This window comes from Papaver somniferum, chromosome 6 (genome assembly GCF_003573695.1).
Source record: "Papaver somniferum cultivar HN1 chromosome 6, ASM357369v1, whole genome shotgun sequence".
NCBI lineage: Eukaryota > Viridiplantae > Streptophyta > Magnoliopsida > Ranunculales > Papaveraceae > Papaver > Papaver somniferum.
In genome coordinates this window covers 6,898,134-6,916,427 of record NC_039363.1, presented here as the reverse complement: position 1 = coordinate 6,916,427, position 18,294 = coordinate 6,898,134, and the positions used below count along the sequence as shown (strand labels likewise).

General features: G+C 38.1%; 1 protein-coding gene across 1 annotated transcript; it reads left to right on the top strand.

Annotated features, from left to right (window-relative positions):
* Positions 1 to 5,736: 5,736 nt before the first annotated feature.
* LOC113290407 (G-type lectin S-receptor-like serine/threonine-protein kinase LECRK1) lies at positions 5,737 to 6,814 on the top strand. The gene is made up of 2 exons (XM_026540014.1): positions 5,737 to 6,326; positions 6,451 to 6,814. Exons 1-2 carry the CDS (start codon positions 5,737 to 5,739, stop codon positions 6,812 to 6,814), a joined length of 954 nt encoding a protein of 317 aa, XP_026395799.1.
* The last annotated feature ends 11,480 nt before the right edge of the window (positions 6,815 to 18,294 follow it).

Below are 18,294 nucleotides of genomic sequence, written 5' to 3'. Positions count from 1 at the left end.
ACAGTTCAGTTTGAAGGGGGGTGTTAGTCTATATTCTTTTGATGACCTGTATCTATTAATGAGCTGTCTTTTACAGCTGTACTTCACACGTGTCCTCCATTGTATGGCTAGTGATTATGTGGTTCTCAGATTCTGTAATAGATCAGATAAATATCTCTGATTCGTGTCTGTAAGGTCTTTGTTTTGAGAAACAATAACAATCAATCATGGTATCAGACCTGAGAAAGAAATATTCTCAGGGGGGAATTCGATTCAAATTTCTTCGCCATTAATGTCTACCTTGCAAGAAACAATAACAATCATTCAATTACATCCCTGGATTGTACTTGCCCCCAAAATTCTAAGCTTCTCAACACCCATAGTAATATGTCCCTGTATGCAACAACAGAATTACACATTAGTTCGTCGAAGTTAGTCTGCTTTACATTTGTTAAATCCCCTTTCCTTTTGCTAGTAATAAATACTTGCTGCTTTTTTCTCTTCGCTGGTAAATACTTGTTTTTTTTTTCTTCTTAATTTGTCATCACACCATACCATATTACTTCAACCATCGTCAATAGAGTCAACAAACCTTTATCTATATCATTATAAGCAATATCCTTCACTTAAGTCAGCTTATCTCCCAAATTTTCTATGGTTTACGTAACAAAAATGCTTCTTTAGATTGTGAATATGAAAATTCTTGTGTTAATTAAATGTTTGTAATTGAACTAATTTCGACTCACGTAATCGTAGTTATCATTTGATTCACTTCAGACTGACTCAGTTTGATCAGGGGCTGACTTTTAAGGATTTGAGCGTTTGGAGAATGAAGCATGAAACGCTTTCGCACATCCATGCCAAATCGTTGAACATAAAATTGGTCAATTAACCCAATAATGATAATTTCCGGGTGAAAAGGATATGTAAAATTTGATACTGTTTAAATTGACGAAAATGTAAAAATAGCCAGGATATAAACAGTTTCAGTCTGCCCATTTTCAAATACTTTTTCTTATTTTTAATTTACATCAGGATGCATCCAGTTTCATCCTCGCTCTTTTTTAAGTTTAAGCCGGGATGAATCCAGTTTCATTCTTGCTATTTTTTTCGTGTCCATTTCACCCATGTTAATTTTTACTCGTCCATTAGAACCATATTTTAAAAATATTTGGACAAATGACCCATTTTCCGTTCATTAAACACAATACAACTTGGGCCTTTCTCCTTCCTCGAGGGACCTTTATAAAATTTGAAACCTTCTCATTCTCAAACTCGCTTGCACTAAACATTTAGCTGAAAGCCAGCATTTTTCCATTTCTTCAGCACGAAGCAAATGGAAACATCCAACAAGTTTGCATATGTGAATCCTATTTACCATCTTCACAAAAGAATCAATTTCTCATAGACCATTTCTTCACAAACCTAAATGTAGTAACACTAATTCAGTATCATTCAATTATGAGCACTAGTGCACTACAGCTGTCCATTTTACCCATCTTTACATAAATGTAATTCAACTAGACAGTGGTGGTCACCAACATCAAATGTATCAAAAGAAAAGTCACCGTTTTCAAACAAATTTTACCATGTTTGGCTACAAACAAACATTCTTCAATGAAAAGCAAACAACCACACGATAAAAGGCTGGGCATTATGAACTCTTACTATGAAAAAAGAAAGAAGAAAAAAAGTATAGTTGCCCGGAATAGGCAGATGCAGCTGGTGGCAGGTAGACTTAGCTCTCCTTCCTCGTAGTTTCCGACTTCTATTACTTTCTAACTTTTGAGCCTGGATAAACAAGTGATTACTTCTCTAGAACCACAACAATCTACTTCTACATTCTACTTACCACAAAATTCTAAGCCTCTTGTTTTTCTTTCATCACAACATGAAATTTCTACAGGTAACTCTCTCCAGATCCTTCTTACTTTTTCTTCCATTAGTAGTTCAATCTTCATACTCTTTAAATGATACTTCCGTTCGCAACAAAACAATACATTCATCTATTGTTCCTGCTTTCAACGATACTCCAGTCATCACCATAGCAAAAGGTTCATGGATTTCTACCTCATTGACTCCCTATTGGCTTTCTCAGTCCGGTAATGTTGCTTTTGGCTTCTACCAGTTACCATGTACTCGTTCTTCACCCAATTGTTCTGATGGATTTTTAGTTGGTATATGGTTTGTCAGTTCTCCATTCAAAACTCTAGTTTGGAAAGCAAATGGTGATCATCTTCGTAAGCCATCTTCAATTCACTTTACAAACGATGGAAACTTGATGCTGCGGGTAACGCCAGACAACAAAGTGAAACCCTTAATCCCCGACATAGAAGAAACAGTGTCATATGCAATTTTGCATGATGGTGGTAACTTGGTGTTTTATGGTTCTAGATCTGAAATCGTTTGGCAAAGTTTTGATCACCCTACCGATACCATTCTCGGCGGCCAAAATTTGAGATCTGGAGTTGGTCTTATGTCTGTTGGAAAAAGATTACATATTTTCAAAGGAGAAAACAGATTATCAGTTCAGGATAGCAATGGTTTAGTGACAATCAGTGCAAAGAGGAGTTTGGAATTTGGAAAATTAGGCGTGATAAGTTCAGAGAGTGCATTTGTATTATCAGATCCGCTTCAAGGTCCACTGAGTAAGCCAGTAAACCTAATTTTAGACACGACCGGAGATCTGTATCTTGTCGACTCCGACGGTCTGAGACTTAAATACCTAAACAAGAATACGCAACAAGAAGGAGGTATTTCGGATGAGTATGTTCATATATACAGAGGAACATTGGATTCAAGAGGCTATTTTCGTCTGTTCAAGGAAAGAATTAACGGAAATGCAAGTGATGATGAATCTTCCATTCTGCTAGTATCATGGAAAATTAACGATCAGATGAGTATTTTAGTTATATGCCTACTCACATTAATCATATTTGCTTGTCTTGTTCTGCTTTGCGTATTCTTGCTGAAAATATGGTTTGAGGTTTTCAAGGTTGCACGGAGACGACTGCACAAGTCTAATGTCGTGCCATTTCCGGTCCATAACCATGCCTGACACTTGGATGCTCAGATAACTACTAAATTGTGTCTTCTTAAGCTATAATTTTAATTAAGATTTGGATCGTATATGGTAGGATTTCTTTTCATATTTTTATGTTGTTTGAGAAACTTGGGAGGTTTTCCTCAAGTCTATGATATTTACATTTGCTGTTTAACATTTGTTTTATGCTAAGAAAATGCACTATAGTAATTTGCATTCTTATATTAAATGTCCTGTTTTTTTCTTATTAGATCGTGTGTGGTTTCTGTTCTTATTAAGCAAAAAAGAATCAATCTACTAAATTTTTTTATACAAAATCAGCACCATCAAAGCCGCTATGCATGCCCAAGGATAAAAATCATATATATGCGGCTATGGGATTTTGTGAATTGTAGACCTTGGTTGCTTCACATTTGGTAGACCCCTTTGCTTGCTACATGTTGTTCTTGCTAGCTTCTAGTAAATACTTGCTGCTTCTTGCTCGACTAGTACTCCTATGTTGCTTGATGATGAACTCTGTAGCTAGCTTTTTTACAGTTGTTTTGGTAGGTTTGGCTTGATGAGAAGGAAACTTAGTTTGTAACTAGTCGACTACTTGAGAATGCGATTCATTCTGTTGTCTTGGTTTTTGTTGGAAATTAACATTTGTTTTTCTCTGTAATTTAGTTATTTAATGTTACTTTGATAATACTACCCCAAAGTTATGAACCTCGATGGAGATAATTAGAGCTACCACAGAATAGCAGCATCAATACACATCCAAAAGTGCAAATTGATGCGCAACAATCTCAATTTAAACCAATAAAGGCCTAAATATGCCAACACCACCCAGAAAGCAAACAGGGATTGAAACCGCACCAACTTTTCGGCCAGCAGATCTAGACAAGTGGGGTTTAAATATGGGAATATTCCAACACCACCGAGAAAGCAAACAAGGATTGAAATCGCACCAAGTTTTCGAAAGGGCACCTGATCTGGGCAGGTGGGGTTTATTACGATTACTTGATCAGGGCCAGCCTTATCTGAGATGGTGCTAATTTTGTACATTAGCTTCTGGTGAATCTGGTGGGGAAGCTTAGCAAACTGTAACAGAAAATGAATCAATTTGACCAGTCAACCTAGACTAACGGTCAAGATCAAAATCTTATCTCTAAGCTAGACAAATCACAGTTCGAGGGGAACTCTTTTTTCTTACTTGGTCACCAAGTCTTGGTGTGGTAGTGCAATAGAAGGTAGTGTGCTACTGGCTAAAAGCTCTTGAAAGGAATCTAAACCGCACCAAGTGCTAACAACTCCCCTGAATGCATGGAGAAGGTACCAAATTTTATTCTTTGGAAAGAAATTCACTGGGTGCTGAACAACAACTAAGTTATAGGCTGCTTTAATCGAGAAATGACCAGACTTGTCACCTTTCCACAATAACTCGTGTTCCTCATGCGGCTCGAAGTTAATGGAGTCCAATTAGCAAGCTATTAGAGTAGCGAATTCAGCGACTTGAACCTCGTGCAAACGTCTTAATCCAATTTAATATCAGATGGGCTTGAGGGTTCCCTAAGTATCCCTGTCAAGGTTGCACGGACACGCCTGAACATGTCTAGTGTCATGCCGTTTCCGGCCCGTAACCATATCTGACACTTGGATGCTCAAGTACCACGAAATCATGTCTTCCTAAGCTAATTAGGATTAGCACGTATAATTTAATGAAGATTTCTATCGTATGAAAGGATTTCAATTCAGCAATTTATGTTGTTCACCCAATGGCCACAGAACCAGCACCATCAATCATACTAGCCGCCATGTCTAAGGATAAAATTCGTATGCCGGAATTATGTAAACTATAGAGCTTGGTGGCTTCACATTTGGCGTAGACCTCTTTGCTTATTGTTATTGCTCGTTGCTAGTAAATACTTGTTTCTTGATGAACTCCGTAACTAGCTCTTTTTGTTATGTTTGAACTTTGAAGCATCCATAGTGGTTTGTATTTTGAAATCTTCCACACCATTGTTGGTGCCGCTCATTTAAATCTGACGCTTCATACTTTGAAGCATCTGTAGTGGCTAAGCCGACATAAACCGAAAAAGACCTTAAGGTCTGCTTAATATGCCTATTAATATTACCATTTTGAAAAGCTAACAAGCTTTTAGAAAGGCTTGTACCTTTGGAGGGTGTTGTCTTAGCACTTTCTTCTTTAAAAAGAAATCTTTAGAAAGGCCACCGGATCAAGGTGCGGGTTTACCTGCAAGACCAGGCGGCATCTAAAAAGCAGTCTTATATGAGATGGTGGCAATTTGGTATATTAGTTTGCTCAGCTGGAACAAATCAAATTGTTTGGCCAAACTAATGGTCAAGAATCCTGTCTCAAAGGTTACAGTTCGCACGAGAGCAACTCTTATTTCTCACTTGGTGTGGTAATGCAGTAGAAGGCAGTGCTTCTGTCTTAAAACCTCTTAACTGTTAGGTATTTTCTCATAGACGAAAATCCGATTTGATTTGTTTTCATAATCCTAGTTAGTATAGATTTTATCAGTTCCTTGTTAGTTGCAAACTTGTATTACTCACTCCGTTTCTGAAAAATAGGCAGGTTTCCTTTTTTGGGTATGTCAAAAAAAAAAATAGGCTTCTTTTCATACGTGGAAAGTCAAAGAAGTGCCCACATAACTATAACTACAAACAATCTAACTCTCTTCTTATTACTTTTTCTGTCATAAAAAATCATGAAGTTTCTACGACAGGTAATTCTCTCGTTGTCCTTATTATTACTTGTTGTTCCATTGCTAGCTGTTGAATCCTCTTCTTCGGATAACAATTTGATCAACAACATAACTAGGGGTTCATCTCTTTCTTCGAACGATACTAGCCCTTATTGGCTTTCTCCTTCGTGTAACCTTGCTTTTGGTTTCTATCTGTTACCGGATTTTAATGATCGATATGTAGTTGGTATATGGTTTGTTAAATCTCCATTACAAACCCTAGTATGGACAGCTAATCCTAACGGTCATCCATTACATAAATCATCTTCAATTCACTTCACCAACGAAGGAAAGTTTATGCTGCGGATGATGCCAGAAAACAACGACAAACTCTTGCTGCCCGATGTACCAGAAGCAGCGTCGTACGCAAAGATGCATGATGATGGTAACTTTGTTTTATATGGTTCAGAATCTCAAATTATTTGGGAAAGTTTCGATTATCCTACTGATACCCTTCTTGGAGGTCAAAAGTTGAAAGCTGGAATCGATCTGTTTTCCAGTAATCACAGGTTATCAGTTAGACAGGATGATGGTTTAGTTGCTATTCATCCGGGGTATCGAACTGAAAATATATTGAAAGTAGTGTCAGATGGTATTGGGGTTCACTAAATACTCCACTAACATTGAACTTGGACAGAACTACTGGTAACTTATACCTTGTTGGTGCTGATGATGTAGCACTAAAATATCTTTACCGAAACAAGAATCAACAACAAGAAAAAGGATGTGGATGTATTTTGAAGAAGGATGCTCAGAATCATATATATATAGAGCAACATTGGATTCAGAAGGGATCTTTAATCTGTACAAGGAAAGAATTGATGGATCTACTGATCATAATGGAGAATCTGCTTCCATTCTAGTACTACTATGGAAAAATAATCAGGTGGATCATGCTGCAGTGAGACGATTACGAGTAATTGTTATTATCGTAGGTATCATTGAGCTACTTATTTTCTTCCCATTAATAATAAAATGGAGAAACAAGGCTGAAAAGGAGAAAAGCAAAGGTGGTGATTTAGAATCAGGAAAAACATATTGAGGAGCAGTGTAATATTTTAATTTTTATTTATCTAAAAGTATTTTCAATTTTATCTATTAATTAATTCATTCATTATAACTTTTTATCATCATTATGCGTAAACAGTAAAAGTAAATTTTTCTATGTGATGGGAGTATAATTTTAGAGCTTGTTTTGAACGAAAGGCTAGAGATCCAGCACCCGCACTTCCATATGCAACTACGGAAGGCAATTACGTAGTTTATAGCGCTTGGTTCGCTTTCATCATATCCGATGATCTTCCAAGTTGACAGATATATGGAGCAACGTGGCCCATAATACTACGAACTTGTGTCGTCCCGTTAGTCCTTCTAACGTTCACTAACTTTGCCTAATTGAAGTCCCAAGAACAGCCTTTTACATCACAATGTTAATCTTAGGGTTGCAATGCTCATGAAGGTACTCAAGCTACAGAGCTGTCCCTGCAGCACTCGTTGTCTTAGGCCAGTCTAACCCTGGTTCCCCGGGTTTCACCTCTGCAGTAAAGTTGAAGAACAAACTTAGATCCAATTAACTAATCAGAGACACACAAGACTGAGCTTTAAGAGAGAACGAAAACTACTGCAATACAAAGCCCAATCAACTGTAAGAGATTTCTGTGACTTGTTATGCTTATCATCTAGACACAAGACCATCTTTTTTTACATTGCAGAGTTGCTTTTAGAGTTTGGTCACTGCTTTTACCCAGCTCGTGTTGCACATGGGTCACTCCTAGGAATGTAATGTCGCTGGCTATCCCTCCGCCATGGACGTTGGTCCCTGTTAAGCATTGTCACATCACAGTAACACATGGTACATGGTTTTGTTTGTTTGTAAGCGGTTCGGATGAATGTTATAGCCCTCTGATTAGTAGGTTAGCTAAGTTGAATACTGGTAATACATGTTTTTTTGTTGTTATGCGAGTATTTGTGATGGCATCATTTTCCCTTGGTTGGTCGCACAGATCACTGGGTTTTTTGTTGGTGGCCATAGGATAGATCGCGTTTTGACCCAAATGTTAGAAAAATAAATATATCCAAGCACCCATACCAGAAAGAAGTAAGGATAAAATTCATATGCAACTACGGAAGCCAATTACGGAAGTTGCAGAATTGGCAAATCCAGTCCTTTAATTATGTAGTAATATAGATACGTACTGGTTCCTGTGCGTTGCTATCAAGTATATGTCACCTTTAGTTGCAGGAAATCCCATAACTAACACCCCTTTAACAATTTCTGGATCTAAACTTATTTAACATGAAAATGAAGATAAAAATGATGGAAATGTAAAATAAGACACAAGATTTACGTGGTTCGATCAATGTGATCTATATCCACGGGGTTAGGGTTCACTATGATTGTTGAAATTACATTTGGATTACATTGGGACTCCATTAATGAGTAATTGGAGTTCTAAGTAGTTGAAGGAAGAAGAAAGAGATAATAATAATACAAATTATATTTTCTCTCTCTACAAATGTGTCCTCTAACCTCTATCCCTTGATCATACTTTCTCTCTCCTGTCTTTCTCTTTATATAGGTGTTTACATAGTGGATGACAGCTATCATGTAGTGGGGTACAACTAATATTTCCTCTATTTTCGAATTTGGTATGCGATGTTCTCGCAAACTAAGGAAATGGATGAATCTCGCGCACGGACAAAATGTGTTATGCGATATTTTGTCCCTACATTTTGCCTCTTTTTTCTTGAATATTACTTGAAGAGCGATCTTCAAGAAAAAATCCACCTTGTTGTAGTTGTTGGAGCGGGATGCATGATGTTGGAGTAGTCTTTGATCTTTATTGATAAAGGAACTACGCGAAAAAATATTTTTCTTGAAAAATACGTTCTTGCCTCTATTCTTTTGTGAAGTTCTGAAGCATGTGAAGTATCATTTCTTGAAGTATGTGAAGTATAAAGTATCCTTGAAGAAGTATAAGAAGTACTAATCCTCGAAATATAAGAAGTATCATTCTTTGCATGCGAATAAGAAGTATTGCGAACTAATCATGCGAAATTACTATTCCTTGAAGAAGTATAAGAAGTATGTGAACAAATCAAATGAAATTATTGTTGTTGTTGATCATAATTTCTTCATGGAACGATTCATTGCTTTCGATTTTTCCTCTGCATACTCGGTGTTGGAGTAGTTGAGATGATGCTGAACTTGAGTGTGTTTGTTTCTATAACATGTCTTACTCCATTGTTGGTGAGGATTCTTGTTATTCATGAATGAGCGTCTTCTTTGGAAATGATTCTAATCCGAGAAGATAAAGAACAAAAAATATTTTCTTGGTAATCCGTAGTTGCCTCTGTTCTTTATCTATGAGCAGAGAATCCTTGAGAAAATGTTGGATGAGATGTGTATGCGATGCTTATGCCATGATATGTGTATGCGATGCACATGCCATGTAATGCTTATGCGATGCTTAGATGATCAGGATGTGATGCTTATATGATGAGAATGCTTATCTATTGTTGATTAAATGTAATGTATAGATAATGTTTATATTACTTAGCTTATTTTGCCGCTCTAATGTTGATGTTGCTTCAAGTTACTTCCATTCTTCATTTCTTTGGCTCTGTCTTTAGTATAAGCGTTCATCTTCGCGCACTTATTGTTTCTTCTCTTCCTTATTTCTTTGTCTTTGCCTCAATCACATTTATTATGCGATCTTCTTCGTAGTCTATCAACTCTTTATCAATTCCTCTTATTATATGTCTTGTAAGAAACAAATTCGCAGTCTATCAACTCTTTATCAATTCCTCTTATTATATGTCTTGTAAGAAACAAATGCATGAATGTAGTTTCTCTATTTATTTTCTGAATATCCTGCAAAATAAATGTTTAGTTAAACAAGCATATTTTTCTTTTCTCTGGAGGTCTTATTGCGCCTTCCTGAGTAACGGTCTTATTTTGCCTGTCTGTGATTTTCTGTGCGACGAAATCGTAGGACGTCTTTACACCGTAGTGCATCGACCCATTGATCTCGCCTTATCTTATTTTTGTATTATTGTCTCTTCAGGATATCTAGATGTGACAATGCAACAAGCCTAAGTAATCCCATGAGTAGAAGCCCCATGACATTGTCGTTTTTTGACACAATTCAACTCCCTAATGGAGGGTGTCGTCCTTATCTTCCCCTGGTTTCCCCTTCAAAGAGACTTACCTCTACCGGGTTAAGGTTGGCTCCTCCCATCCGGTAATACAACAACCATCCATAGAAAATTATAGGTCAAAACATCCTGGAACTTGCGCAAATAAAAGAATTGACAAGACATTATAATCTATAGATCATCCAAACTGCCAAAAGGGAAGGACCTATAAAGACAAAAAAACCCACCAAACTATCAATTTGCATTATCAATAAAAGGAGCTAAGTATTACCGTTATACCACCCAAGCTAATTATTTGTCAACAACCTGCAACAAACAACTTTAGTACTTTACAAGTAAAAATGATTCACCGGAGACCTTAAAGTTCACCAAAAGAGACCTGCAATTCACAAGAAAAAATATGACTTCAAAACTGGTATTTTGATGTAGCTATTTATATAGAAACTTTAAGGAATCTTTTTGTAGAAAAATAACTTACAGAACAACCCTGCAGACCCACGAGTTATGTGCTCCGTTGTGAGATCGAGCTTCAGCCGCACCACCTCTAGACAGAACAACCCTGCAGTCCCACAAGTTTGAGACAGTAAGTTATAAAACCATCTAGTGTAACAGTTAAAAGTGGGATAAAACGAAACCAAGGACAACCGAGAGACTTATTAATGTGGTATTTTATAAGATCACAAACCCAGTGAAAATAGAAGTATGTGTAGACATCATTGAAATCGAATATTTATTGGAGGGTATTGACTTCTACCTCCACCTTCCGGATCTGGGGACATTTTAGAAGAAAATGATGGAGGTTGATTGAGAGCACATAATGAAAGGTAAGAGGGAGAGGAATTCAATGAGAAGACTCGATCTACAATCTCCATTAAACTTTGCAGAGAAAAAACCAAGAGAGATAGACGTGAGGAATTCGACCGTGAAAGAGGTGAGAGAGCGAAGAAAAATAATCGAATGACATAGAGGCACCATCAGCGGTGTCCGATATAGTGAAGACGGTGGTGGATACAGCTTGTGCCTTTTCGGTGGAGATTTTGGGTGTTTGGTTGAGAGGAAAGAGCTGTAATATAGGAGACTCGGATGGATATTGGTAGCATTTTCCGAGGTAGGGGAGCGGCCAAGTATATATTTGGAAGTGGTGATGGGTCCGATATTGGTATTGAAGTGTATTTTTCGATACAGGGTAGGAGATGATACTGGTATTTTTCGTTATATGATAGGAGCCTATTGGTATTGAAGATCAGTCCCAGTGAAGTCGCCAAATGTAAACAGCCTTAAATTATTATAGGATAATGTGGAGACTAATCCCAACACACAATACAATTGTTCAGAGAATTCTTTCTCTTTCTTCTCAAATATTCTATGAGCTCTACCCTCTCTCCTCTTGGGCAACCTCCTTTTACAGGAAAAATTGGCTTACATGTACACCTCGAGTGGACAACCTCCTTACAATGAGTTTTACTATACAACAACATCTCCTTGCTAGGGGCACACCCATGCTGTCAAATTCATGTGTTTACGGATACTAATTCCTTCGGAAATATAACAAGAGATTCATCTGTTTCTCCTACTTCGAATACTACTTTCATCGGCAACATAACAAGAGGTTCATCTATTTCTATTTCTTTCAATGAGTCTTCTAGTTATTGCTTTCTCCGTCGGGTAACATCGCTTTTGGTTTCTACCGATTACCATGTCCACGTTATTCACCCTATTGTCCTGATCGATATGTAGTTGGTATATGGATTGTCAAATCTCCAATTAAAACCCTAATATGGACAGCTAATGGTGACGATCTTCATAAACCATCTTCAATTCTTTTCACAAACGATGGAAAGTTGGTGCTGCGCACAATGCCAGATAATGAAGAGATACCTTTAATACCCGACATACAACAAGAGCCAGTGTCATATGCAATGATGCATGATAATGGCAACTTTGTATCATACGGTTCAAAATCTCAAATTGTTTTTGAAAGCTTCAATTACCATACCGATAAGTAAGGTGGAGGACAACGGACTCGTTGGTGTCTTTCAAGTAGTACAGGAGTGGGCTCCGGCATCGCAGACGAAGGAGGTGGCAAACGAGCAGCATCAGGTGTAGTAACGTCAGCAGTGGCATCCACGGTAACGTCTACAGCAACGTCGTCTGCAGTAACATCTACAGCAGCATCCACAGCAGCGTCTACAGCCGCATCAGGAGCGTCGTGGACAAAAACATCAGCAGTAGTGTCGACAGCGTCATTGGCAGAAGCATTAGCAGCATCATCAACAGGAGCGTGTAGATTGCTGCCCAGTGAAATCTTGGAGTCGAAAACAGCAGGAGGTGTTTTGATGGTGGGTTGGTTTATTATTACAACTGGATCGTGTTGGATCATGTCATCTTTAGGATCGGAACTTGAATCGACCAAAGTAGAGAATGGAAAAATAGATTCATGAAAGACAACGTCCCTAGAAACATAAATTGTTTTGGCGTCGATATCGTATATGCGGTATCCTTTTTGACCGTAGGGATAACCAATAAAAATTCCAGGGCGTGCTCTAGCATCAAATTTATGCTTGATTTTAGTGTTTTTGGCGTAACATAAACAACCAAAAACACGAAGTGAGGTATAGTTTGGAGGACATCCAAATAAAACTTCATGAGGTGATTTGTAACCAAGAATTGGAGTTGGGAGTTTATTTATTAAAAAGGTGGCAGTAAGCACACATGCACCCCAAAATTTCAGAGGTAGATGGGAATGAAATCTTAGAGAGCGAGCAACCTCAAGAAGATGACGATGCTTGCGTTCGACCACTCCATTTTGTTGGGGTGTGGCAACGCAACTTCGTTGGTGCACTATGCCAAGTTGGAAGAACAACTCTTGCATGGATTTTGAGAGAAATTCAGTTCTATTATCAGAACGTATCTTTTGAATTTGAGGTAAGAAAACATCTCCCGATCCATAGGAGACGGTATGAATAGAATGATTATATTGAGTACGAACATAAGAGATGAAATATTGTAAGTATTTAAAAGTTTCAGATTTAACCTTCATTAAAAATATCCAAGTGCAACGGGAAAAATCGTCAACAATAGACAAAAAATAACGATCCCCAGTGATGCTTGGTTCGCTAAAGGGTCCCCAAATATCACAGTGGATTAATTCAAAAATCCTAGAACTAGAACTACAACGAGAAGGAAACTTTAAACGAGATTGTTTTGCCTGTGGACAAATCCCACAGATGCCTTTGTCCGAACTAATAAAGGGAAATTTCTTCGATAAGTAATCTAATCTAGGGGAGGACGGATGTCCCAATCTCCAATGCCAAAGATGAAAATTTTGCGGAAGCGAAACAGAAAAGGCAGTAACAGCACGAAGATAATATAGACCATTGTAGTAATCACCCTGACCAATTAGCTTCTTCGTTTGTAGGTCCTGAAAGTAGCAGTGATTAGATTCAAACTTTACAGAGTAGCGTTTAGAGCGAACCAATTGTCCTACGGATAATAAATTGAATTTGCAAGTAGGTACATGAAGCACGTTAGTAAATTTTAAGGTGGGAGAAAAGTGAACCGTTCCCACATGAAGTGCGGATAGAGAACTTCCATTGGGAAGTTGAACAGAGATGGGTGAAGGTGTTTTAATGTAAGATGAGAAAAGCTTCAAGGAACAACAAATATGATTAGATGCTCCTGTATCTATAATCCAAAGAGAATGTTTTGTAAAAAAGACATACCTGCAAGATTTGCAATTGTTGTCGTAGTACCAGTTTGGAGCAATGTTAAAAGTTGATTGTATTGATCATGGGTCAACTGTGGAGCAGCAGCCATGTAGCTACTTGGAGCGACAGAGTTTCCCGTGTATCCTGTGCTGGAATTTCCCGTGTAGCCCGTGCTGGTGTCATCTCTTGGCTTCTTCGGGTAACCAACCAGTTGATAACAACGGTCCTTTGTGTGACCAATCTTTCGGCAATGATCACAAGATGGTCGCGGCTTCTTGCTGCTCGATCCATTGGTGTTGCTCCAAGGGGAAGGTCGAGGTGCAAATCTGGTAGACAAGGCTGCGCTGTCAATCTGGGGTGTAGCAGCAATGTTGATAAATTGTTGTTGTTCTTCCTGACGAACAAGGGAGTAAATCTTCGCAAGCGTCGGAAAAGGAGACATAAGAAGGATGTTGCTTCTTACGGCCGAAAATCTGTCATGAAGTCCCTGTAAGAACTCCATTGCTTTGTCTCTGTTGAGCTGTTCAAGCACTTTCTTTCCATTACCGCAGGTGCAAGGTTCAACCGGTGTAAGAGCGCCCACTTCATCCCATAGACTTTTAAGCTTGGTGTAATAAGAAGATATACTAGAATCTTCTTGTTTGAGAGTTGATATATGACGTTTTAAATCAAAGATTCGAGGCATATTCGTTTCAGAAAATCGATCCTCAAGATCAATCCAAATATCCCTAACGTTTTCTATCCAACTGATGCTTCGTTTTATCTCAGCTTCACAGAAATTGGCAATCCAAATACAAACCAGATTGTTTGCACGAATCCAAGCTGGAAGTTTGTCATCAGAAGCTAACGGTTTGGCTATTGTACCATCAACAAAGCCGTATTTGTTCTTGGCTCTTAAAGCCCGAGCAATACCCCTTGACCATGTGGGATAATTATCACCTGTTAACACATGGGAATAAAGCACAGTCGACGGATTGTCCGACGCTGGTACATCATAAGGGTCTAAGCTTGAGCTAGAGTCATCAAACTTAGGTCCACGTACATTAGATGGAGATGGTGGTGGTGATGCAACCATAGTGAGAGGGAAAGAGAATCAAGAAGGAAGGAGAAGAGAAAAAAAAGGAAAAAACGTGTGAGAAAAAAAAATTGTTTTTGAAGAAACGTACCTGCTCAAGATACCATGTCAGATTTCATGAAAACAGATATATTTTCTCTTTCCCGTTATGTTGAGAAGAGCAAGAATCATCTTATATTTATAGTGTTTTGGTTACAATCTTTTACAAGGAATAAAAGCTAATTACAGAAACCATTCCAAATACAGAGATTGTCCTAAACATAGAAGTTACTTGGTGTATGCACCAAGTAATGATCATGCATGTGAACTTCATGCATACTTTGGCTTCTAACACTCCCCCTCAAGTTGGAGCCGTATGAGATATATCGTATACGCCCAACTTGCTGACAATGCGTTGATGATGTTCTCCTCCTAATGCCTTTGTGAAGATGTCTGCTAATTGATCTTTGGATTTGACATAGGTTGGTAATATTAATCCTGACACAATTCTTTCACGAACAAAGTGACAATCTATTTCAATGTGTTTTGTTCGTTCATGAAAAATTGGATTATTTGCAATATGAATTGCAGCTTGGTTATCACAGTGTATTTTCACTGGTCTAGGAATTTTAATTTTAAATTCTTGCATGAGATAAGTGAGCCATTGAACTTCACTTGAAAGATTAGCTAAAGCTCGATATTCAGCTTCTGCAGATGATCGAGCCACAGTAAGTTGTTTTTTACTTTTCCAAGATATAGGATTATTACCCATCATGGTAACATATCCTGTGGTAGATCGACGAGTTGTTGGACATCCTGCCGAATCTGAATCTGTATATCCTGATAAGATTAAATCACTATTTGATGACAAGAGAATTCCTTTACCAATGGAACCTTTTAAATATCGCAGTATACGATTGGCAGCATCCATGTGCGTATTTGTAGGCTTTTGCAAAAATTGACTGAGATAATTTACTGCATATACTATGTCAGGCCTAATGACTGTTAAATAAAGAAGTCGTCCAATCAAACGACGATAAGATGAAGGATCATCTAGGAGTTTTCCATCTGTAGGTGTTAGTTTGATATTTTGCTCCATAGGAAATGATGATGGGCGTGATCCTGTTAGCCCTGCATCTTGGAGAATATCCAGAGTATATTTTCTTTGACATAAGAAAATGCCTTTCGGCGATCGAGAAACTTCAATTCCTAAGAAGTACTGTAACTTGCCTAAGTCTTTGATTGAGAATTTCTTTTCAAGAACCTTTTTGAAGTGTTGAATCAGTATAGGATCATTTCCTGTTATAATAATATCATCTACATATACTAAAATATATATAGAGCTAGCATTTTTATGATAATAAAATAGAGAATAATCTGCTACAGATTGTTTAAAACCTTCTGCAATGAGAGTGGTTGAAAATTTTGCAAACCACTGACGAGAAGCTTGTTTAAGGCCATAAATAGATTTTTTTAAACGACAAACTAGATTCTCCCCCTGTCGTTGAAAATCGGGAGGTAATTCCATAAAAATTTCTTCATTTAAATCACCTTGAAGGAAGGCATTATTGACGTCAAGTTGGTGAAGAGACCATCCTTTGATGGAGGCTATGGATAATAACATACGAACAGTGACAAGTTTTGCAACTGGTGCAAAAGTGTCATGGTAATCGACTCCTTCAAGTTGAGTATAACCTTTGGCAACCAGACGAGCTTTATAACGCTCAATTGTTCCATCGGATTTATATTTGATACGATACACCCATTTACATCCAATAACAGATCTATTATGGGGACGAGGAACTTCAGACCATGTGTCGTTCTCTTTCAAGGCAGTAACTTCTGTAACCATGGACTTTTGCCATATTGGGGATTTAATGGCTTCTTGAAAGGTGCGAGGTTCATTTTGAGTGATAATTGTTGAGAGGAAATGCTTATGAGCATTAGAAAATTGCTCAAATTTCAAATAATGAGACAAAGGGTATAAAGGCTCGGTAGATGATGGAGTAAAAGCCGTATTACAGGCATAGTCTTTTAAGTAAGGTGGAGGACAACGGACCCGTTGGTGTCTTTCAAATAGTACAGGAGTGGGCTCCGGCATCGCAGACGAAGGAGGTGGCAAACGAGCAGCATCAGGTGTAGTAACGTCAGCAGTGGCATCCACGGCAACGTCTACAGCAACGTCGTCTGCAGTAACATCTACAGCAGCATCCACAGCAGCGTCTACAGCCGCATCAGGAGCGTCGTGGACAAAAACATCAGCAGTAGTGTCGACAGCGTCATTGGCAGAAGCATTAGCAGCATCATCAACAGGAGCGTGTAGATTGCTGCCCAGTGAAATCTTGGAGTCGAAAACAGCAGGAGGTGTTTTGATGGTGGGTTGGTTTATTATTACAACTGGATCGTGTTGGATCATGTCATCTTTAGGATCGGAACTTGAATCGACCAAAGTAGAGAATGGAAAAATAGATTCATGAAAGACAACGTCCCTAGAAACATAAATTGTTTTGGCGTCGATATCGTATATGCGATATCCTTTTTGACCGTAGGGATAACCAATAAAAATTCCAGGGCGTGCTCTAGCATCAAATTTATGTTTGATTTTAGTGTTTTTGGCGTAACATAAACAACCAAAAACACGAAGTGAGGTATAGTTTGGAGGACATCCAAATAAAACTTCATGAGGTGATTTGTAACCAAGAATTGGAGTTGGGAGTTTATTTATTAAAAAGGTGGCAGTAAGCACACATGCACCCCAAAATTTCAGAGGTAGATGGGAATGAAATCTTAGAGAGCGAGCAACCTCAAGAAGATGACGATGCTTGCGTTCGACCACTCCATTTTGTTGGGGTGTGGCAACGCAACTTCGTTGGTGCACTATGCCAAGTTGGAAGAACAACTCTTGCATGGATTTTGAGAGAAATTCAGTTCTATTATCAGAACGTATCTTTTTAATTTGAGGTAAAAAAACATCTCCCGATCCATAGGAGACGGTATGAATAGAATGATTATATTGAGTACGAACATAAGAGATGAAATATTGTAAGTATTTAAAAGTTTCAGATTTAACCTTCATTAAAAATATCCAAGTGCAACGGGAAAAATCGTCAACAATAGACAAAAAATAACGATCCCCAGTGATGCTTGGTTCGCTAAAGGGTCCCCAAATATCACAGTGGATTAATTCAAAAATCCTAGAACTAGAACTACAACGAGAAGGAAACTTTAAACGAGATTGTTTTGCCTGTGGACAAATCCCACAGATGCCTTTGTCCGAACTAATAAAGGGAAATTTCTTCGATAAGTAATCTAATCTAGGGGAGGACGGATGTCCCAATCTCCAATGCCAAAGATGAAAATTTTGCGGAAGCGAAACAGAAAAGGCAGTAACAGCACGAAGATAATATAGACCATTGTAGTAATCACCCTGACCAATTAGCTTCTTCGTTTGTAGGTCCTGAAAGTAGCAGTGATTAGATTCAAACTTTACAAAGTAGCGTTTAGAGCGAACCAATTGTCCTACGGATAATAAATTGAATTTGCAAGTAGGTACATGAAGCACGTTAGTAAATTTTAAGGTGGGAGAAAAGTGAACCGTTCCCA

Coding starts and splice junctions, on each gene's coding strand:
- LOC113290407 (XM_026540014.1), top strand. CDS start 5,737: ATGAAGTTTCTACGACAGGTAATTCTCTCGTTGTCCTTATTATTACTT. Junction 6,327..6,450: donor TTAGTTGCTATTCATCCGGG/GTATCGAACTGA, acceptor CTGATGATGTAG/CACTAAAATATCTTTACCGA.